The sequence below is a fragment of the Rhinoderma darwinii genome, chromosome 9, assembly GCF_050947455.1.
Source record: "Rhinoderma darwinii isolate aRhiDar2 chromosome 9, aRhiDar2.hap1, whole genome shotgun sequence".
In the NCBI taxonomy this organism is placed as follows: domain Eukaryota; kingdom Metazoa; phylum Chordata; class Amphibia; order Anura; family Rhinodermatidae; genus Rhinoderma; species Rhinoderma darwinii.
Window position 1 is genome coordinate 90,646,681 of NC_134695.1, and position 23,499 is coordinate 90,670,179.

At 42.6% G+C, this 23,499-nt stretch overlaps 1 protein-coding gene across 3 annotated transcripts in view; it reads right to left on the bottom strand.

The window, feature by feature from the left end:
* LOC142661166 (DNA topoisomerase 1-like) overlaps window positions 1-23,499 on the bottom strand; it is a 90,643-nt gene that overhangs the window by 23,862 nt on the left and 43,282 nt on the right. For all 3 annotated transcript variants that reach the window (XM_075838467.1, XM_075838466.1, XM_075838468.1), the window contains 4 exons: window positions 22,110-22,225; window positions 19,465-19,586; window positions 4,281-4,403; window positions 1,408-1,595 (listed from right to left, as the gene is read on the bottom strand). In XM_075838467.1, the coding sequence (XP_075694582.1) occupies window positions 1,408-1,595; window positions 4,281-4,403; window positions 19,465-19,586; window positions 22,110-22,225 (549 nt within the window). The remainder of the gene's footprint in view (window positions 1-1,407; window positions 1,596-4,280; window positions 4,404-19,464; window positions 19,587-22,109; window positions 22,226-23,499) is intronic.

The following is a 23,499-nucleotide window of genomic DNA, read 5'->3' on the forward strand; positions in this document are numbered from 1 at the left end:
TCTTTTTTTTTTTTTTTTTTTTTAGAGATAGGCGATAAATGGCTATTTGCTTGAAGTGACTGATTTCTGAGCAGCCCGGCCCCTAAAAGGTCAGATTTCACCCTCAGGAGTGATTCAGAGGGCTCGGAAAATCACATTTACAGCCTGGAAACTATGGCTGCACATCAACTACTAATGTAATGACTATCTAGTGGGGCTTCGTCAGAGTAAAATCAAGATTAATGGCAACACCCGACAGATCCGAGTGAACGAAAAAGCTTTTTGGTCATTTTTCTCCGGCCAATGTGCTATTAATTCTTATCCACTGCTTTGGTTTAAGTCCGTCGGTAGTTCCGTCAGTTTTGATAGACCCTATTATAAGTCTATGGGATCCATCGGGCACGGTTTGAATCAGATGAAAAAAAAACAAAAAAAACTCACTCCGTTGAACCAGGACAGACCCCATTACAAGTCAATGGGGTCTGTCGGGCACAGATTGGAAGTCATGACCCAGATATGAACCAAGCCCAATAGGAGAAATTAACCATTGGGGGACATTCACAGCGCAAATAAAATCAGTGGAGTGGCACACAGTGAAACGCTATTTAACTGCAGGTTTTATAATTCTTACTCGTTGAGTTGTAACCTCATCCATTGGTATAGGGAACGCCACCTTCCCATTTTGCTTAATTTTTATTAATAGTCAGATATTGACCCTTAAAGGGGTTTTCCGGGCAAATACAAGTGTTGACTCCTTCAATATGTAAGTCAGCGATACTTGCATCTAGATGAATGCTCTGGCTGTATAAGACCCACAAAATTGTTTAGTCTGACCTCACTCAGCCCGCCGCATCATTCACTACTTGGCTCTGTCCGTCGTCCTCCTGCTCCTAAATGTGGGGATGTCACTTATATTTAGGAGCAGGAGGGCGGACAGAGCCAAGTAGCGTCATTCACTACTAGTGAATGAGGCGGCGGCGGTCTGTGTGAGGTCGGTGCGTGCCAGCCCGGGAGTGGACCAGTCCAGTCACCTGACCTCACGTCACTGGCCCGTGAATGACGTTATAAATATACAAATGGCAGAAAAAAGGTTCCCCATACCTGGCGTAAATGGAGGGAAAAGGTGCAAAATGTGAGGCAAAAATGGGATTAAATCTCCAACTTTTGATAAAAAATAAAATTCTCATAATGATATTGTACGTGTAACATTAATGTCCCACTTGGACAACCCCAAGGCATACGGACATTATAAAGGGGAGTCCCGCTCAGGACCCCAGTATTAGTTATAAGAGCAGGGCGACGCAGGAAACCGCAGCTTCCGCTCTGGAGGACCTGGGCGCCGATCTGAACCTTTGGACCCGGGTAAAACATGAAAATACGAAATCCAAGTCAAGACAAACGAATATAATCCCATCAGAATCTACTCACTCGCTGCAGTTGATGATGACATCTTCTGGGAGAATTCGCTTCTTCAACATACCCTGCTTGGGGTGATCGCCTCTCCCACGGAACAACCCTGGGGGCTCAATTTTAAAGTTCCCAATCCGTTCCCTGTGATGATCCATGATACAAAAGCCAAATTCCTCCACAAGCTTCGCATTCTCTTCCTTCAATTTCTGCCAAGTGATGAAAGAAATCAGATAAGAAAAGATTTGTAACTTTAATATCGAAAGATAAAAACCAAATCGAGCACTCCGCAGCAGAACTCCACTAATAGATCATAGAACCGCATAGACATCAGCCCCGAATATATATGTATTATCGTAATCTCTTCCTTCACTGGCAGGATACAGATCGGAGGAGGGAAGGTACCGGCTAGTCCAAGTCTCCTGTATTATCGGATTGTTGCTTCTCGATTCTTTACATTATGGAATTGCTATTTGGGACCTGTTCACATCAGCGTTGGTTTCGGTTGATTGTTTCCGTCAGACCTTTCCGTCGGAGGAACCCATCAACAGAAACCATAGCTTCCGTTTGCATTACTATTGATTTCAATGGTAATGCTTCTATTGCTAATGGTTTCCGTTGGTCTCCGATCCGTAAGGTTTCCGTTTTTTTTACGGAATCAATAGCGCAGTCGACGGCACATTCTCTCATATTAGAGCGCAACTCCTCAATGTTCCACAAGGTGGCTCCCTGAGTAGTTGACGCCTCATTAACCCTGACGTCAGGCTATTATATATTCAAACTGGACAATATGCTCTCCCTCATTGTACATACAGTGCACGGTTATAGAAAAATTGGCGGCGTTGCTCTTTAATACCCTGGCTTGGTTGGAAGTGGTCTTCTGCAGACATTTGTCCCTATCGGAGACTCATGGCCGCGTACAGAGGAATGAAGTGACAGGTGTTACTGTTCATCAAGTTTTAGCAACGCTGGCAGGAAAGTGTACAGAGGCTGCCGGTATCTGCTCTGCCCGAGATCTAAGCAATTAATCACCACAACTGAAGTTCACGAAATCCAGGAGCTTTACAACCGGGCCTCATCCATCTTCAGGAAGGGAAAGAAAAATAAATCACAACTTTTTGCTGTCCATTTGTGCCAGACATTTAGAATCTTTTATAAATCGGACTATGGGTAGATGGCACCACAGTGACAGATCATGTTTTGCTTAGTTTTTGAGCGTTATTCTCCTACCTTTAGTGCCCATTTCTTTTGGAAGGGTTCTCGACATTGGACAGTCCCTACTTGTTATAAGAGTCCCTTGACAAACAGCTGATCAAAGTGTCCCCCTGCTGGGATCCCGAACGATCAGCTGTAATCTATGGTGAAACCTGGCAGTAAGTGTTCAATTTCCTTGCAGCACTACCACAGGGGACACTAAAGCGTTACCATCTTCTAAAGTGATTGGCATATGCCTAGGATATGCCATCCCTTTAGATTGGTGGGTGTCTGACCTTTCATTCCCATTTTAAGTTTTCCCTGCACCGCAGCGCCCCCTGCTGTGCAGGGAACTTCTGCCAGCCTATTCACCTGAATGGGGCGGTGCTGCAGCTCCCTGCACATTGGGTGGCAAGGGTGCTACTGTGTAGGTGAAACAGTAAAGGAGTCGCAGCTAAATCATTACTGCAGCCCCTTTATTCTAAGGATCGTTGGGGATCCCAGAGGTTGGACCCTCAATCAAAATTATGGCATAGCCTAGCGATATGTCATAATTTTAGAAGTTGAACTACCAGAGTTTCCATTCAAATTATTGGGTGGCCTGTGTAATACAGGACAAGTCCTCCAGAGCGAGAGACTTTTTGTAACCGCTCCAACTTCGGCCAAGAGACGAGGATCCTGAACAGGGGACCTCCCCTCCAACTCCGAATTCCCTGATAGGATATACTGTATGAAAATGGGTTTTCTAAACGGGACACCCCCTTTAACAGAGATTGGAGAACTTGAAAGGGCTTATCCAGGAATTATAAGAAGCTTTTCTAGGGCAGGGAATGCTGTAAAATAATAAACTACCCAGCACTCATCCCTGAAATGCCCCCTACACTACAGTGCAGCCGCTCCGGTCCCGGAAGTCCCTGCAGTGGTGCCGTTCAGTGGTCACGCTGCAGCCAATCCCTGGGGGGCGGCCATACTTTAAGCACTTCCTTCCGGCATAGTCTGTATACAAAGTGCAGCAGGGTGTGTACGACAACTGCAGTGAATAGGAGTCAGTGGACAGAAAAGTGTCCATAGACAAACAGTTTACAGGAAAAGATGTAGTACAATCCTTCCCCTATGGACCAGCTTCTTACAGAGCCTTATCTGTGCTTCTAGTATTGCTATTCTGTCCTATCTAGGCTTTTGGAAGTACAATTGAGAGGTCATCGATCATTTTATACCCTGCCCGACAAAAACGGCTGTATGAATAGTCCCATAGAGAAGCATTGATTTTAATGCACCCGTGTGACTGCTGTTAAGAAAACTGCTGTCACCTGGACGATTATCCCGGTTGTCTGAATATGGCCCAACTTTGCTGCCAATTATACCATTTAAAGGGGGCTCTCCAATTTCATGTTAAAAAAAAGTTCATTTTATAATTCACTTCCTCTATGTTTAAGATCTCTGCTTGCTTTAAGTGATTTTAAACCGGTCATGATCAAGTCCACCTGTCACAGGTGGGGGGCTGATTAAGAGTTGAGGGGGCAGGTTTACAGCCTTATTGTAAATGAGCATTTGACAGCAAGCAGAGATCTTGAAAATGGTGCATAACAAACTAATTATATTAGGTAATTGCAGAACTTTCTATTGTAAAACACCACTAACCTATCGGGACATTTTATATCATTTTCGCAGTAGCTGTATATACTGTAAAAGTATTTTACCAGTTTTTCTTCTTTGGTGCGGTTTTTCCTTTCCTCCGTTTTCCCTTTGTGATAAGTATTTATTTCTGTGAAGTCGCACTTTGCCAGATCTGTAATCACCATCCGCTCCTCAAGGGTCATTTCCTACAAGACAGAACACACAAAACTTTTTAAACAAGCCGCTAAAATAAATGAGAATATGGAAACTGCCGAGTTGTCCAAGATCAGAAAAAGTATTTTTTTTTTAGAAACAGCGCCACTCCTTTCCACTGGATTTGTCTGGTATTGCAGTTCAACCCCAATCACTTGAATGGGGCCAAACTGCAATACCATACAGAGCATGGACAGGAGTGGTGCGGTTTCTAAAAAAAATATAAAATACTAAGAACAAGCCCCGTTTTCTAATCTCGGACATCCCCCTATGTCTACCAGTACATCACCCACCCTCTTTACTAAAGTCCTAAATGGCAAATATACCCAATAGTACGGTGGCGAGAACCTATCCCTCTATAACTAGGCAGATCTGGGATTAAAGTGTGTGGAAACAGAGTGACCACCTATGTATGAGCAGTTATGGCTTAATATATGCCCACGTCTCCCTAGTTATGCTTAATTATAACCATGCAAAGCGCTTGGATGTGATAAGTCAGCATTAACTGGTATTGACAAAGGAAATTAACCAACGACTGGTAAGAAAGCAAAATCTGCTAAAATTTAAGAGCCTAAGAAAACCCGAACAATTAAAAATGATAAACCGAGATCAGACTCTCACAGCCAAAGGTCTTGTCCTCTATAAAGGCTGTAAAGGGTGCACAATTACATTTATTTCACATTATTCCTCTTGGCTAGGAGCAAATGAGATTATAATTCGGAGCCAATGACTATCGCTAGGGCCAATTGATTAAGAAATGGAAAGGAGCGCAAGAAGAATTAATGGAGCATTTTACACGGTATTTATTTTTCTCAGGCTGACATACACAGGACTTCATAGTCAGTGCCAAATAATCCATCAGTGACATTTTGGAGAGAACGGTAACTTCCCAGACAAGTCGACAAACTCCAAGTGCAGTAATTTTTTTATTTACTTTTTTAAATGCGTCCTAAACCTGATTAAAATTATAAATCTAGTGGTGTAAAAAAAAAAAATTAAAAAAATTCCTTCCCCAACTCCTTTTTTCCCAATTAGATAATGCAGCTAGCGCTGGTTATCTTTTCTAAAAGGGGGTGATGAGTGGCTCGATGTCACCCCCTTTTGCTCTGTTGGTGCGCACACCTGACGTTTCTTACTAATCTAGTTCTAGCAGCATCGGGAATAGACGCATTAGAACGATAGTCTCAACCGGGCATGGCAAGCGTGGTTGAGATGACCCCCCTAATCCCTTTTATATCGTTTTATCTCCATTGGGGCTCCCTCTATGAGTGGAGATGCTTTGGCAATGCTATGGATTCCACTACTAGAGGGAGCCCCAATTAACCGATTTGTTTTATATGTGGCACTTTGTATTTCACGGCCCCCCGGCCCCCCAAATCCAACACCTTTCATGGTAACCCCCTTTCCCCCCTCGCAACACTAGCACCCCACTCACTAGAAGCTACAGCCACCCCCCTAGCGGCAACCCTCCCCCCCCCTTGTGTGAACACCTGCCCCAACTCGAGGAAAGCCACTTCACCAGGAGCCGACCACTGATGCATCCACCCGAGAGGTAGCCGGACGGGCATCTAATGTGCATGCGTGCAAAAGCGCGTTCACGATAACATGGACATCCTCTCCTAAGGAAGGAGAGGAAATCATTGCGCAAGCGCGGTCATCGTTGGAGAAAGCAGCAGTGGTCGGAATCCTAGACAACGAGCAACAAAGAGGCAATGAACAAGACTTTCAGAGGAAATCCCAGGAAAAGTACATCATTTGGAAAAATAAAAGGCAATTACAGAAACTAATATTACAAGGTTGAGCAAAATAAATAGATTGATAAAGATTGGAATAACCCTTTAATGTGTGATGTTCTTTAGAGTAATGGTATCCGATCTACAATGATTGCACAATGAGTGATGTTGGGTAGTAAATTCTGACCCAAGCCCTACATGTCCAACGCTATATTTAAAAAAATATATATATATAAAAAAATAAATAAATATGAAAATAAAAAGAATAAATAACAAATAATAAAGAACCTGTAAAGGACCCTTCTCTATAGGCACAGAATAATATGTGACTTCCTTCTCCGCAGGCTGTGAAACATTAGCGGGTGTTGGGAATAGGCACAAGAGCCATGGAGAGGGGATGGGGCGGTCAAAACAAGCACCAGGACCTTATATTTTGTTTGGCAGTACCCAGCATCACAAGTGAGGTTCCCAATTTTGATCCCTGACATGGGGTCCCCTTTGCTGTATATATGCCTCTTAACTATGGAGAGATTTAAAAACGTAACAAAAAAACACCCAAAAACGTACAAAATCAGCAGTTTATAAAAGTGCAACATATAAGAGGTGCTGCTAATGTTCACCCGTGTAGAATGTATTTAGAAAAATGCATGATATTGTAGTAACCAAACTTCCCAAATTGCCACTCAAGAACACTACTGTCATTCTCTGTTGTCAGCCATTCAGGCTGAAGAGAGGCTAAGTGAGGGCATTAAACCTGCACTCGATCTCCTCTCCGTTTGCTGTATTGGTTGGAGTCTCCTTAAATTGAAACCCTGTATTTGCCTGATCTGGGTTTATGTACGCGGTGCGCAGGTCCTCTCCGCGCTGTTGTCCTGTTATAACGTCCATATACTTCTCATTTTAATCCGTTGCAAGGATTTGGCACAGAAACGGTAGATTTAGCACATAGGAGATTTTCCAACATGTTAGCAAATCTCCCTCGATTTACCCACAGAAAAAGGATCAATCAGACCCTGATATACTGGCAGCAATACCTTACCAGTCACAAGCCTCAATAAGACATCTCTCTGTGCCCAATTTATGCCATCATTGTAATTGGCATCCTCCCCCTTACTGCAACCAGTGGCCTGGAATATAACAAAGCAGATAAAAGTGTCAGGTCCGTATTTCAGGGTATCTTCCTTTCCCCTGTTATTTCACACCGAATAACCACCTCTGTAAATTGAAAGCTGAAGGCATGCCTGGAAAGAAGTAAACCAGCCAGAGATGTTTGGTACACAGCTTTCCCTCGATCAGACAAGGAGAACTGAAACTTTATTCAGAACAAAGAAACACAGAAAAAGACACATGCCCCCTCCCTAGAGATGTGGGAGTGCCCAAGCCCCCACCGGCTTCTCAGCTGCAAGTTCTCAGACTCACTCTTCTTGCATTCCAGGGGGCGGTGTCTTCCATAGGTGTGTCCGACATGAACAAAGAACTTATTATATATCAGTATATTACACAAAGAACTGAAATGTATATACATATGTGTGAGGATAATATTTTTCAAACAATATACGTGGTAATGATCCCTGACAAAAGCAAAATTAAGACCCCAAACAGCAGGGAATCCATGGGGGGGATAATATGTTTTGCCTTGTGACAAGTGGATTCTAAATTTATTCCGGAAAGCTTTACCGAGGGCAACAAGCTGTGATAAGAGGATCGCACCAAGTCCAGGTTGCACTTTTTTCCGCCATGTCCGTCTCTTATGACTTGGCTTCCTTTAATCTTTGCATTTTTTTAATTTATTTTTTTAAAGATATCCCGCTGTTTAAGCAATTGCTCTTCAGTCTTTAAAACATAGCGATATATAAATATGTGGAGCGGTTTCGCCGGTGCACACGCTGTGCTGTAAATAGGGTTTAGTTGAGGATTAAGCGATAGGACGGAGCCCTGACAGTAACTGGAGACACCACTTTACTCCATAGGGTAAATCTTGTAAACCTGTGAGCACATACAGGACATGAAAAAATAACCCTAAAACACGAGCAACAAAGGACCTTTAGATGTGATGAAAGTTGTACCACTAAAAGGGAACTTGACACGTTGAACATGGTGATTTATCTGCGGGCAGCATGTTATAGAGCAGGAGAAGCTGAGAGAATGAAATATCGTTTTGTGGGGAAAAAAAAACAAAACCGTATCCATTTTTTTGTCATTTAAATGCCTGCTGAGTCCAGTGGGTGGAGTAATTTAACGAGTGACTGCATTCCCTGCATCAGTGTGCCTACAACATCAGCTGTCAATCACTAAGTAGGACCGCCCACTGGACTCAAGCCCAGAGCGAGCAAGGATTTTAATGAACAAATTACAAGTTATACTGAATCTTTTCCCACATAAGAATAGAAATCTATACACATCTGCTCAGTTCCTCCTGCTCTATGAGATGCTGCCTAGAGATAGGACACTGTTCAACTTGACTGTTTCCTTTTAAGAGCAGAATGCATCCTTTTCCAGAGGGGCACCATTGATCTCAACGATGGTTGTAGCATTTCCTAGTGATAATTCTATGTACGATCCCTCCCACCATTTAGGGTCTCATTCAAACATTTAGGTCGGTATTTTGCATTGGTATTTGAAAGCCAAAATGAGGCGTCAAGCAAAAAAAAAACTATGATGGAAAGACCTGCACATCTTCCAGGTTTTGAACCGCCTCCAGATGGCAGGCAGCACAAGAGACCCCGGCAAGGGCGAGCGGGGGAGGCAGCGCAAGAGACCCCGGCAAGGGCGAGCGGGGGAGGCAGCGCAAGAGACCCCGGCAAGGGCGAGCGAGGGAGGCAGCGCAAGAGACCCCGGCAAGGGCGAGCGAGGGAGGCAGCGCAAGAGACCGGCAAGGGCGAGCGGGGGAGGCAGCGCAAGAGACCGGCAAGGGCGAGCGGGGGAGGCAGCGCAAGAGACCGGCAAGGGCGAGCGGGGGAGGCAGCGCAAGAGACCGGCAAGGGCGAGCGGGGGAGGCAGCGCAAGAGACCGGCAAGGGCGAGCGGGGGAGGCAGCGCAAGAGACCGGCAAGGGCGAGCGGGGGAGGCAGCGCAAGAGACCGGCAAGGGCGAGCGGGGGAGGCAGCGCAAGAGACCGGCAAGGGCGAGCGGGGGAGGCAGCGCAAGAGACCGGCAAGGGCGAGCGGGGGAGGCAGCGCAAGAGACCGGCAAGGGCGAGCGGGGGAGGCAGCCCAAGAGACCGGCAAGGGCGAGCGGGGGAGGCAGCCCAAGAGACAGGCAAGGGCGAGCGGGGGAGGCAGCGCAAGAGACCGGCAAGGGCGAGCGGGGGAGGCAGCGCAAGAGACAGGCAAGGGCGAGGGGGGGAGGCAGCGCAAGAGACAGGCAAGGGCGAGAAGGGGGAGGCAGCGCAAGAGACAGGCAAGGGCGAGCGGGGGAGGCGTAAAAAAGGCAAGAGCAAGCAGGTAGGCGCAAGAGACAAATTTTATGTCATGCTCTCTAATTTTCCCATCCTGATGCACTGAAATACATTCAGACATATGTTTTCCCATAAAAGCAGCGATAATGCAACCTGTTCACTACATCCTTTATAATGATTGCTTGCAGCGTTAAGAAACTTCATAATTACTTAAAAGGCAAAGCAGCAAGATATGTTTGCAGAGGCAGGAGCATGGAGACTCTGGTGGCCTGGCTGAGATGAGCAGCATCAATCGTCTCGTGCTCACCATTTTATGATTTCCCAAGGAAAGCCGCGCAGCTAAGTCTGCAATTACAAATCTTTCACTTTGTACTAAACATTCCTGCGGCTGACAGAGGAAGGAAAAAAAACAAAAACAAAAAACGAACGTTTGCGTATTTGTGTTGAACAGTGGTTTTGTGCCAGAGGTGATCCGGAGCCTCATCTGAAGGTCCATCTCCAGGTCTCTGCAGACCTGAACTCAATCACACTCTCCTGAACGCAGCTGCCCACAGTACCCACCAGAGTGATGGCTGCTGGACGGCAGGACCACAGGTCATCAATGTTTTGCCAATACCTGAACAAAAATTTAAATTTACGCCACAATGAGAATGACTGTGGCAGCAAAACACCCGACAAACGCTGCAGAGGAGAACATCACAGCTGAAATAAACTCAATGTAATACAGCAGGACATTCTTCTATGGTCACGGAGAGGGACTGGGGTAACTTATCCCCTCACCCTCCAGCTACACAGAACAAGTTTTTTGTGTTATTTTGCATGTTTAAATTTGCTGTTTTGTTGCACAAACCATCAACGTTTCTGAAAAAAAGTGATAAGCGGCAAGTGATCTGCAGTAAGGTTGTCCATGTTGAACCTCATTGACTTTGTTGCAGTTGGGCCTTGCTGCGTGTCAGGACCCAAGATACACGACGTAGCCTCATATCAAAACTGTCCAACCGTAAAACTGGTTGGCAACCAATTACAGTGTAACGTCTATGGCCGAGGGCCGTCGTTCAGACTTACCCTCTGACAGCCCTGGCCATCTGTGTTCTCGGCACTCACTTCCGGGTCTGTTTCCCGCAGGGCGCGCCCGCCCGCGCGTGCAAGGCCTTATAGGGCCAGTACGCGTCCAGCTGTCATTTATCAGTAATTAGCCCAGAATGCTGCTGGACTATAAAAAGGGCTCTGCCCCCTTGGTCCTTGCCTGAGCATTGTTGTATACCTAAAGTTTGTCTTGCAAATGGTCTCCTAGTGTTTCCAGTTCCCAGTGTTAACTGTTCCTGCTGCCTGTACCCTGTATCCCGTGCCATCTACAGTGAAAGTCAAGTTGTGTCACCGCTACTGTCTACATTGCCTCAGGTACCCGTTCTGGGCTATAGACATTGTTTTGTACCTAGTTGGCCTATCCCGCTACGCGGCACAACCCAGTGGGTCCACACCCCGCAACGTGACATACAGCAGTTTAAGAACTGAAACGGAGCTCTGGTTGCTATGCACAATCAGGCTAGTTTGCCTGTTAGACTATTTTGATTGCAAGGCCTAATGGGGCAGATTTATCAAGTATGGTATTTTATTTGTTAGCGTATACCTCTCTTGCTAACTAATCAAGAAGATGCAGATATAGTCAGCCATTTTGGAGGCTATGGACAAGTCTATGTGGTCACCTGGTCACCAAGCATGAAACAAGTATACTGTTCTTTTCGGTCTACTCACTGATCCCAGCTGTGTCTTATTGAATGCTACATGAACAGCCGCGTTTCTGGAGAACCTTCCAGATTGCGCCAATTCCTTTATGTAGGTTCCCAAACACCAGGAAAAAATACAGACCTACAGACAATAGTGCACGATATTATACATGTACTAGATCACTGGGTTGCACATAACACTGATCCCTCACAATTGAAACGGGAGCAGTTTATTCCGGTCTGGCCCTGGGAAACCCCACAGTGACCACTTCATTGACTATAAACACCATATTTTGTTATTTGCAGCTACTGTCTTAAACCGCTGACAATGTTTTATTGTTATCGCCATTTGTAACGACCTCTGCATTAATATACCAAAGACATCTGCTGTACGCTGACAGGTCAACCGTCCCAAAGTCTCAGCACGTGGCAAACAGCCAGAAGCGGCATTGACCCTGACAACTCCATCTGCAAGCTTCAATAAGTGATCTGTACCTGCGCACCCAAACAAAGGGTAACATATCCCACGAATCATTAATTCTAGTCCCATATCCTCACCGCTGCCTTTATTTAGTATTTCAGGTTTAAAGAGCAACTCCACCTAAAATGCAGACAGAAATGGAGTCTGCTTCCATGTATAGTATGAACGCAGTATTAAAGGGGTTTTCTCATGATCCTAGGTTCATTTTATATAGTCCGATTCAGTGCCAGATGATCAAATGTTCTAGATTATAAATGATAATAAGTATAGAAAATGTTCTTGTAAAAATAAAGAAATAAATTGCCAGCACAAAATCAATGTGGGGCGATTTCGGCAGTTTTTTGGCGCCAATTCCAACGCGGACTGGGCTTATAATAGGTCACCTTTGCTTAGTTTGATATTTCTAGAGTCCGGAATAAACAGTAGTTCTGTGCTAGGAACAAGTGCCAGACTATAGACTTTCTGGACTATCAAATGCTGGATTAGGGCAGGATTCGCACAGCGTTTTGCGGTGTTTTTGGTAGTGTTTATTAGTTTTTTTTGCGGCGGTCATTTTTTTTTTTTTTATTGTAGCCAAACGCTACATTAAAGTCTATAGTAAAATATAAAAAAAGTCACTACATACAACTGCGTTTTGGTTTGTGACGTTTTTGGGGCAATTTTGCAGTCAGCGGCGTTTGACCAAATGCAGCATGCTCTGCCTATGGCGTTATTTCAGGGGGTTTCCCTTGGGCTTCTCTATAGGACTTCAAAGATGGCAGAAAAAAAAACCCCAAAAAAAAACCTTATACAAATGCATGTACCATTTTAATAACACCAGCGTTTTTTGATGCAGGTTGAATTGCGAGAAAATAAAATGTGTGTGTGAAGGAGGCATAAACAAGTTATATTTGGGCATAATTCCACACCATTACAAGTTATGATGCTCAGCTAGGAGAACTCCCATCCTCTGTGTGGAGAAAAGGTGCCCAGAGTGGTCGTCACTTTTTTTTTATCTAACCTTTGAGTGACCCATGGTGCTGTAAAATAATACGTGCCAAATCATTCTGTAGGATTATAAAAATCAGGTGGAGCTGTCCACTTAAAGGGGTTGTCCAGGCCATCAGTATATGATCAGTGCGGGTCCGGCACCCGGACCCAGCAGCGATCGGCTGCTATGAAGTGTAAGCAGTAGTTTGAGACGGAAGCAGATGGCTCCTACTACTGCATAGCGGCCGTGCTGCAGAACTGCAGCTCTGCTCCTATTGAATACAGTACTGCAGCTCAGCCTCTATTCTGTGAATGGAGCCATTTGCTTCTGGCATGGACATCCGGTGCCGGAAGCAAACTGGGAGGCTGATCGGTGTGGGGTCCGGGTGTCGGACGGCCACCGATCATATACGGAGTGGACAACCCTTTTAATGTACAAATGGCAGTAGTGAATGCAACAATAATAGGGGTCATCCACCCAGAATAACCCCTATACAAAAAATAGCCAGCGCAAGTGTGAGCGTAACGGTGGTGTACTGGAAGCTCCGGGGCAAAAATGCTAAATTTTTTTTTTTTTTTTAACAGGCCCTCCCCTATAACATGTGCCCTTTATAATACTGTTGTGGCAGAAGGACCTTTAGAGCGCTTCAAACTCTGGGTGCAACTGCTACCTCTGCACCCCTTGGCCTGAAGATTAAAGCCAGGGAGTGAAGCTCCACTATAGAGGGACCCCCTATGACATCCATATATCCTAGTCTACTTGATTTTGTGCAGCTCGATAACTCCCCATGTTATCGGTAGTCTCAGGCCTGTGGCTCACCATCTGTTGCAAAACCAATTCCTAATATGCCCCAATAGCTGGAGGCTATCCGAGCATGCTGGGAGTTGTAGTTTTGCAACAGCTGGACAGTATCGCACTAACTCCACGCGTTAGAGACGACTCTGCAGTCTCATCAACACTTCAGTATTCAGCAGTGAACTCCTCTTGTCCTTTGGGTCGACAATCTGTACATGTGTCTGTATCCTGATACACAGGAACACATGGCCAGGAGCAGCACGCATCTGTTACATGAATACACCACACTGCCAGGATGCAATTAGATGCATCATTTTGTCCACATTTGCCAAAATAGTTCATAAATTGAAAGTAGCTCAATAGAAAGAATTAAAAGCTGCTGGTTTCCATTCTCCACACATTGTGTAAATATCCCACTAAAATATATTGTACAGTTTCGCGGCCACATTATCAAATTCATTATCGGATAGAATAGATATAGCTAGATATAGAGAGAGATAGAGAGATACTGTGCTCACTGTCACCCACTGCTGAGCAAGCACTAGGATTTTAAAAACACCAGCTGTTACTAGTACAATACTGCCCCCTCTGTACAAGAATATAACTACTATAATACTGCCCCTATATACAAGAATATAACTACTATAATACTGCTCCTATATACAAGAATATAACTACTATAATACTGCCCCTATATACAAGAATATAACTACTATAATACTGCTCCTATATACAAGAATGTAACTACTATAATACTGCTCCTATATACAAGAATGTAACTACTATAATACTGCCCCTATATACAAGAATATAACTACTATAATACTGCCCCCTATATACAAGAATATAACTACTATAATACTGCCCCCTATATACAAGAATATAACTACTATAATACTGCTCCTATATACAAGAATATAACTACTATAATACTGCCCCCTATATACAAGAATATTACTATAATACTGCTCCTATATACAAGAATATAACTACTATAACACTGCCCCTATATACAAGAATATAACTACTATAATACTGCTCCTATATACAAGAATATAACTACTATAATACTGCCCCCTATATACAAGAATATTACTATAATACTGCTCCTATATACAAGAATATAACTACTATAACACTGCCCCTATATACAAGAATATACCTACTATAATACTGCCCCTAGATACAAGAATATAACTACTATAATACTGCCCCTATATACAAGAATATAACTACTATAATACTGCCTCCAATGTACAAGAATATAACTACTACTATAATACTGCTCCCTATATACAAGAATATAACTACTAGAATACAGGCCCCTATATACAAGAATATAACTACTATAATGCTGTCCCCTATATGCAAGAATATAATTACTATAATACTGCTTCTATATACAAGAATATAACTACTATAATACTGCTACCTATATACAAGAATATAACTACTATAATACTGCCCCCTATGTACAAGATTATAACTACTATAATACTGCTCCTATATACAACATATCTACTAGAATACTGCCTCCAATATACAAGAATATAACTACTATAATACTGCCCCTTATATACAGGAATATAACTACTATAATACTGCCCCCTATATACAAGAATATAACTACTACAATACTGCCTCTATATACAAGAATATAACTACTATAATACTGCCTCCTATATACAAGAATATAACTACTATAATACAGCTCCTATATACAAGAATATAACTACTATAATACTGCCCCCTATATACAAGAATATAACTACTATAATACTGCTCCTATATACAAGAATAGAACTATTATAATACTGCTCCTATATACAAGAATATAACTACTATAATACTGCCTCCTATATACAAGAATATAACTACTATTATACTGCTCCTATATACAAGAATATAACTACTATAATACTGCCCCCTATATACAGGAATATAACTACTATAATACTGCTCCTATATACAAGAATATAACTACTATTATACTGCTCCTATATACAAGAATATAACTACTATAATACTGCCCCCTATGTATAAGTATATTACTATAATACTGCCCCCTATATACAAGAATATAACTACTATAATACTGCCCCTATATACAAGAATATAACTACTATAATACTGTCCCTATATACAAGAATATAACTACTATAATACTGCCCCCTATGTATAAGTATATAACTACTATAATACTGCTCCTATATACAATATAACTACTATAATACTGCTCCTATATACAAGAATATAACTACTATAATACTGCCCCCTATATACAAGACTATAACTACTATAATACTGCCCCCTATGTACAAGAATATAACTACTATAATACTGCCCCCTATGTATAAGTATATAACTACTATAATACTGCTCCTATATACAATATAACTACTATAATACTGCTCCTATATACAAGAATATAACTACTATAATATACTGCCCCCTATATACAAGAATATAACTACTATAATACTGCCCCCTATATACAAGAATATATCTACTATAATACTGCCCCCTATATACAAGAATATAACTACTATAATACTGCCCCTATATACAAGAATATAACTACTATAATACTGCCGCTATATACAAGAATATAACTACTATAATACTGCTCCTATATACAAGAATATAACTACTATAATACTGCCCCTATATACAAGAATATAACTACTATAATACTGCCCCCTATATACAAGAATATAACTACTATAATACTGCCCCTATATACAAGAATATAACTACTATAATACTGCCGCTATATACAAGAATATAACTACTATAATACTGCCCTCTATATACAAGAATATAACTACTATAATACTGCCCCCTATATACAAGAATATAACTACTATAATACTGCTCCTATATACAAGAATATAACTACTATAATACTGCCCCCTATATACAAGAATATAACTACTATAATACTGCTCCTATATACAAGAATATAACTATTATAATACTGCCCCCAATATACAAGAATATATCTACTATAATACTGCCCCCTATGTATAAGTATATAACTACTATAATACTGCCCCCTATGTATAAGTATATAACTACTATACTGCCACCACCCCTTAGTCAAGACCTGAACTGATAGGAAGATACTCAGACTTAAACCGACATTGTGCTTCCTATGAAGCTGGTGCAAAGATTGAATTGTCTGACACGCTCTAGTGAAGTCTTATTTTCCTATTTACCAGGGAAAGCCCTAACACAGATTTGTAATCACAATAATCTCCTTTGAACATCTAACTTCATCCTATGTTCATTACATGGGAATAGCAAGCTGCCCAAGTTCCCCCACCGCCGAGTAGCTGTTACAGCAAGACTTTTCAGAAACTTCAAAAGCTCTGCATTATACATCTCTCTTCTGCTTGGCTGACGGTGGTGCTAATTGGCAAGTGTTACGTCCTTTAAGATGTAAGGGGAGATGTAAAAAATATATGAGTACAGAAGTGGAGAGGCAGCAAGGAAACGCTGCACATGCATTTTTCATGAACAAGATTTAACAAAGCAGATGTCTGGCCAGGGGCGTGCTGTGAAATTCAGCCCTGGCACTGACAGAAGCATCAGCTATACTGGAACGGCAAAGACAGGGACCCTCGAATAGGTCAGGATACTAAGGCCGACACGTTACGGGGCTGTAAGAAAAAAAATGGCATCTTGACATTCATCAGAGCTCAGCTGAGAGAGGACTCGCTAATTCCAGACGTCCCTCATCCACAGATCAAAGCCTCCTTCCTACTCAGAAATAAGAAAAATTTTCCAATTCAACAGTTATCCCTCCGTTTCCGAGTGATCTTGACAAATGGACTGGAATAATAATGGTTTTACTATTCTACGGCCTTTTTTTTAACATTGTAAATTGCCCAGGCTGAGATTTCACATGAAGCACAATATATATATATGGATAGCAATTATTGAAGTGGATGAAAGTCTATTATAAAAGGGTTTGTGGAACTTACAGATATTTTACATTCAGAGCTCGGGAAACTTTTTGAAAAACTTCTTTATGGAACAGACCATAGCAAACCATGTTTTCTGCATGAAGTAAATATATGCCCTTTGGTATTCCAGAAATATGACCCTATACATGGGATGCAAGTCTAACTACCACAGGATATCTGAAGCTAGCCCATAGACATAAGATATTGGTTGACCCAACCAGTTTTCATGAGATCTGCCATCAATATATCGCATGTGCCCTCAAATTGCCTGTAGATTCCTCAAATAATGACTATCTGCCAACTATTATCTTGTTGTAGGACGCCCTAACATGTTACCTGAAAATCAGCCGGCTCTCTCATGCGTATGGAAGTCTACAGTCGGCAGATGCCGGGGGAAAAGAAGGATCGGGCATGTTTGATTTGAACATGCCCGATCCATTGTTCCTACAGGAGATAAGCAGCTTCCAGAGACGTCGGTCAGCAGCTTATTCCCCTCTCCCCATTGAAACATACACATTTGGCCATGAATACATTTTAATAGTTGAGTCGGGAGAAATCGCAGGCAGCCGAACAAGCGTTCCCTGTGCTGCCCAGATGACTGCTTCCTTTTCTCCCCCTTTAAGGCCAGAATCACACGAAGCTTTGATGCAGTTTTTTTGCTCCGTTTGTTTAGCTAAACACAGGAGTGGACACAAAAGAAAGGAGATGCATTAGTCTTATTTATACCTTTTCTTTCTTTTGGATCCACTGCTAACTTTGGCTCATAAAACCGAGCCAAAAACGGTGTGTGATCCTGGCCTAAAACTGAAAAACCATGCTGTTCTCGGTCACGTGGTAAGAACTACACCTCAACCATGTTGTCTGAATAAACCCCTAAGCTGGCCACACGCAGATAAAAGTTAGACAAACCTGACGATTTCAATCTAATATGTATGGGGTCCTCCTGTCGGTGTTCAATTTTCCTGCAGCGCCTCCAGAGGGGGAAATTAAGTATTGCAGGACAGGTCCTCCAGAGCGACAGATGCTCTTTGTAACTGAAAAGAATTCCCTAAACAGTATGTGATAATAGGTATTCTAAAATTGACAACCCATTTAAAGGGGAAGTCAGGGAACATAGCCGTTGGCTTAACGTCTATGTCCAACTTTAGAAGGCAATGGAAACGTTGGTCGGTTTCTTGTTCCTGCAATGGCGTTGGATTTTACAAACCTTGTGGTCAACTGCAACCGTACACGAGACACAAAAGTCTAAGAACCTGACCAGCCTAAGCCAATTATCGCTCCTTTCTATCCATCACAAACAGCTGAACTACGCCACACGTTATGATGAATTCACTGGGCCTTTAAGGGCATAGAACTACTATATACCACAAAACAGACAACAGCTTGCGCCTGCCATCCTGAGCTAATTACCATTTCATTATTAATCACGCAGCTGCTTCACCAGCGAAGGTCTCTCCAATGTACGATGAGGCTTCACATATGGAGCGCAGAAATTTTTTTACGCTGGTATTTATAAAAGGTATTCAGAATTTTAGACAACTTTTCATTTACCAGAAACCAGATTTTCTTTTGCACGTATAGTGCAGCAAAAATATCATGGAGAGCCTGGTGAAATGTTTAAAAGGCCCCTTTAGCTGGTCAGACATAAAACAGATGTAGACTTAACCCCCCACTTATCTCAGATGAAATAAGGGTAAAAATCCAACCTGCCCAACAAGTGACTACCAAGTTGAAGGACATTTTAACGTCAGCCCCGAAATATCCTCAAAACCAGTCTGGAAATGCTTCTTTATGCAAACCTAAGCCCCACCCATTTGAGGTCCAGTTCACTGGGTCGTCCTGCAAAAAAACGGGGATTGTTGGCAGGAATACCGGCCAATCCCGGTTTCCTTCAGACATGAGACCATCTGTGGATTAGGATTGGTGGCTTTAGTTGTCCCATACAAATCCTACTACCCTTGGGGACTAAATGCCTTTTTAATACCTTTCTCCAATCGATAAAGAAGTTGTTCCGGAAGATGTCTATGGTGGTGTATTCATGGTCCAACATGGTGCCGAAAAAACTGGCCACTTCTTCTGCCTTAACGCCAAGCTGGAAAAGCTTCCCTATAATAAATTAAAAATGTATATCATGTTATATAGAAGCATTAGGCCGGGTTAAAAAAAACGCAAAAAAAACAAAAAAACACAAAAGCCAAGACATAGCAAAATAAAAGCTGCAGCATGTAAAAGGTTTTTCATTTTTTCCACTTTGCAGCTAAATTACAGAAGCACTTCGGGCATGCTGGGATCTTTAAAGCCATGTTCAGACGTTGCAGATCTGCATTGTGTATCCCACACAATATCTACGACAAATTACAGAATCGATGTAGATGAGTTTCTTTTTTTAAAAATCTCGTTCACGTGTAATTAAAGAAAAAAAATGCACGGAAATTAGCGCAGCATGCCCATTTTGTTGCGAAAAAGCCACAGATTTTCACCACCGATTTTGAGGTGTTAAGAGCGCTCTCTCCTGACTACCCTAAAAAACATACACACTCAGTTTATTTTAATGGGTAAGGGGGCAAATGGATTGCAACATGCCCAATCCGCCTACCATCTTCTATCGGGAGGCCTCCATATACGTTAAATACCTGCTAATCCCGCTGTGTATGTCAAGTTTAAAGGGGTTGTCCACGAACGGACGACTGATGACTATACATATACTTTCTGCTTCGAGGCGGTCGCAGAATGCTTGAGACAGTGATGTCAAGTATAAGGAAATTCAGTGACATCGCTATAGGGGGTGCAGTAGCTCTGGAGCTTGGCGTTTGAGGGCCCCCCAAGTCCGATCTGGCCCATAACACAGCACTACTAGAAGTGGTATAAAAAGAATGGTTGGAGTGGGATGGGGTGTTACATATGTTACTTCCAGCTATATCTTTCTCAGGCTTTGGAAATTACAGTCGCTCCAATCTCCGTGCTGAATGCATAAATCTGCCTTATAAATGATGAAGGTGCCGCAATCCTCCCTAAAGACGTCAATTTATATTAATCTGTTTAATGAGGCTCTAAATTGCGCTGATCACTGGCTAGTAATTACGCAGAAAGGAAAACAAAAATCGGCAAGATTTTTTTTCTGTCCCTCCTTGCTGAAGCTCAGGCCTCAGGCTCCGTTTACTCTGGGGGTCTTTTTCAAGGAAGCTTGGATTCCATCAATAACCTTACCTTACCAGCTGAATTAACCTGTACATGTCTGAATGCGTTGCATATAGTGAAACGGCCTATTTTATATAATGAACCTATATGTAACCCACTTGGAATTATTAATATAGAGTCACAAATCTAGATTGCGTCAACATTTTGCAAATAGTCTTGATAGAAAATATCTTACAATTTGTTCTACAGCTCCTATGCAGACATTTGTGTCTCCATGGTAACAAACCCCTTCTAGTCCGATCCTGCAGTTGTATTTTAATCCCTTCCATTTGCTCCCTCTTCTACTGTCTATAGGTTTTCAAGAAGTAGGGGCAATGACAGACAGACAGCAGAGGGCCCTTGTGCCTGAACAGTATATGGGCCCCTTCCGCAAAGCTCATCATAGAGCACCCCCTTATGTTGCTCTAGCAATCCAGCAATAACTGTGAGCCATTGTCATTACTTCAGTCCCTCCCATATATGCAATTAGATAGTAGGAAGCTGGTTTTAAAGTGGCATTGGGCCCCCATACCTACTGGGCCCCTGTGCAGCTGCATAGGTTGTACATATGGTATGTCTGCCTTTGAGTAGGGGTCTGATTGAAGGGAGCGACGCGGTCGCAGGTTTATACTACGCAGCGTTTGTTTGTAGTCTGTACCCATCAAGACGCCATGGAGTGTCTGCTTTGGAGCTGCAGACACAAAACGGTAGGATATTTTTAATCAAGACAATCTGCGAAGTGGTTTAAATTTATTTAATGGTTTCATTGTTTTAGATGAATTGGAGCAATTCATTATTTTCTTTTTTGAGGCTCATTTCTGCAGTCCGGACACATCCGTAGCTATACGGGAAGGTGTCCGTGGCCGATAGAAATGAATGTGTCAGTATTTTATCTGCAATTACAGATCCGTAATTGCGGAAAAAAACGACGGACTTGTGAATGGGGCCTAGAAAAACATGTCGGAAAAGTAAAAAAATGGCGGCACACGCCAGGTACCACCACATGTTCAGTGCGGTAGAATGTGTCACATGCCAAGCGAATGTTGATTTCCTGCCATATACATCCTCTTGCAGAAGATGATTTTCCGACAAGTCGCGAGATTTTTGCACAATGAAACGACTACTCTTTTTATACCAAAGGTGGGCAGTATAATATTCACTGCGCAATCCAAGGTATTTTACCCACCACTGAGATACCCGCACGTCTCTAACATCCCCTGATAGACGGAATAGAACTAAAATCAACGCAAGCATTACCCGTTCCCAGAAAAAAGTGTTCCCTGGTGAAAATCCGCTTTTCTCCTTTAAAAGAAGGCTCCGTTATATAAATGGTCTGACGGGTTACTCGAGCCTGGACCAAATCTATATCTTAAACTAAGAACCCGTGAAACCTTTTACTCTGAGCATGAAATCCCCTGATGACTGTGGAAAGGAAGGAATTTTAACTTGTACCGTCATAGTAAAACTTCACATCTTTTGGCAGCGGATCATACGGTGGAGCGAACACGGGGCCCTTATGTTCCAGAAATTTCCATTTGATACCGTCTTCATACTTCTCCTCCTCCCACCTGCAATGAATAATATGGGGAAAGCATTATTGCTTTTTCCAGACACCTGCTGGGACACATCTAGAAGACAAACAACCTCTCACAAAGAGACCAGATAGATTTGGACGGTGCTAAAGCCTTCATTCGGCACATCCGCAGGATATTTTTACAACTCCCGAGCACATCGTTGGCAGGTTTTGTGGCGGCTAGTGGCAGGCTTTTTCTTTCCTGCAGACTGCATGTACATATCATCTTTATTTATTCTTTAAAATTCCCAAAGGTTACTCGAAGCCGAATTCATCTAGGAGGCGGTCAATTAACAATTGCGTCACCCAGGGCTCTGGTGCCAGTCATAGGAGGATTTTTTTGTTCTGAACATTCGCCAACATGGTTCTTTTTTTTACTGGCAGCAGATGGGGGACAACACAGAAATATCGCCTCCGTTTTGACAGGCATTTATCTTTATCTGCAAAATTTGAAAAAAACCTCTTTATAACGTTCCAGCCCCCAATTACACTACAGGCTCCCCAATGACAGACTTAAAGAGAACCTGTCAGCTCTCCGAATGTCTTTTTTAGTAAATTCCCAATTGTATTATATACACAATAAAATCACTGGAGCATCTTTCCTTAGAAATCTATGTTGAGCTGTTCCTCTGTTATTCCTCCTGGGAATGTATGAATAAATTGACAACTAGGTACTATCTCCACATGTCAAAGTTACTAACAAGTTTTTATAGCAAATAAACATGTAACAAGCACAACAATCCCCCCCCCACCACCACCGCACCCGGATTCCCCAGCCCCAATGGAGAGCACCATGCACGTCAATAGGCCACACACTCCCTCTCCACCTATCCAGCCACAACGCCATCTCCTACACCTCCACTTGGCCCACCAGATAAGCAGAAGAGAAGTATCAGCTAACCCAACCCCATTAACGGTAAAGAACGTCCCTAGACACTTTGATACTGTCCAGTAGGTAACACCCAGTTGTCAATTTAGTCATACATTTCCAGGAGGAATAATAGGAACAGCATTGCCGTCATTAGGATTTTAAAGTTAATTAGTAATGGTAGAAAGCATTATTCTACGATATAAATTAAAGGTTATGTCCCATCAGGAAAACCCCTGTCCTTTTGACCTATTCAGATTAGGGTTGCCCCGATACCAGAATTTGGACTTCGATACCGATACTTCGTGTAGTATTGCGATTCTCGATACCAAAACGATACTTTGCCAACAATTTAAAAAAAACACGTTTTTTCCATTTCCTGATGTGAGGCGCGTGGGGTG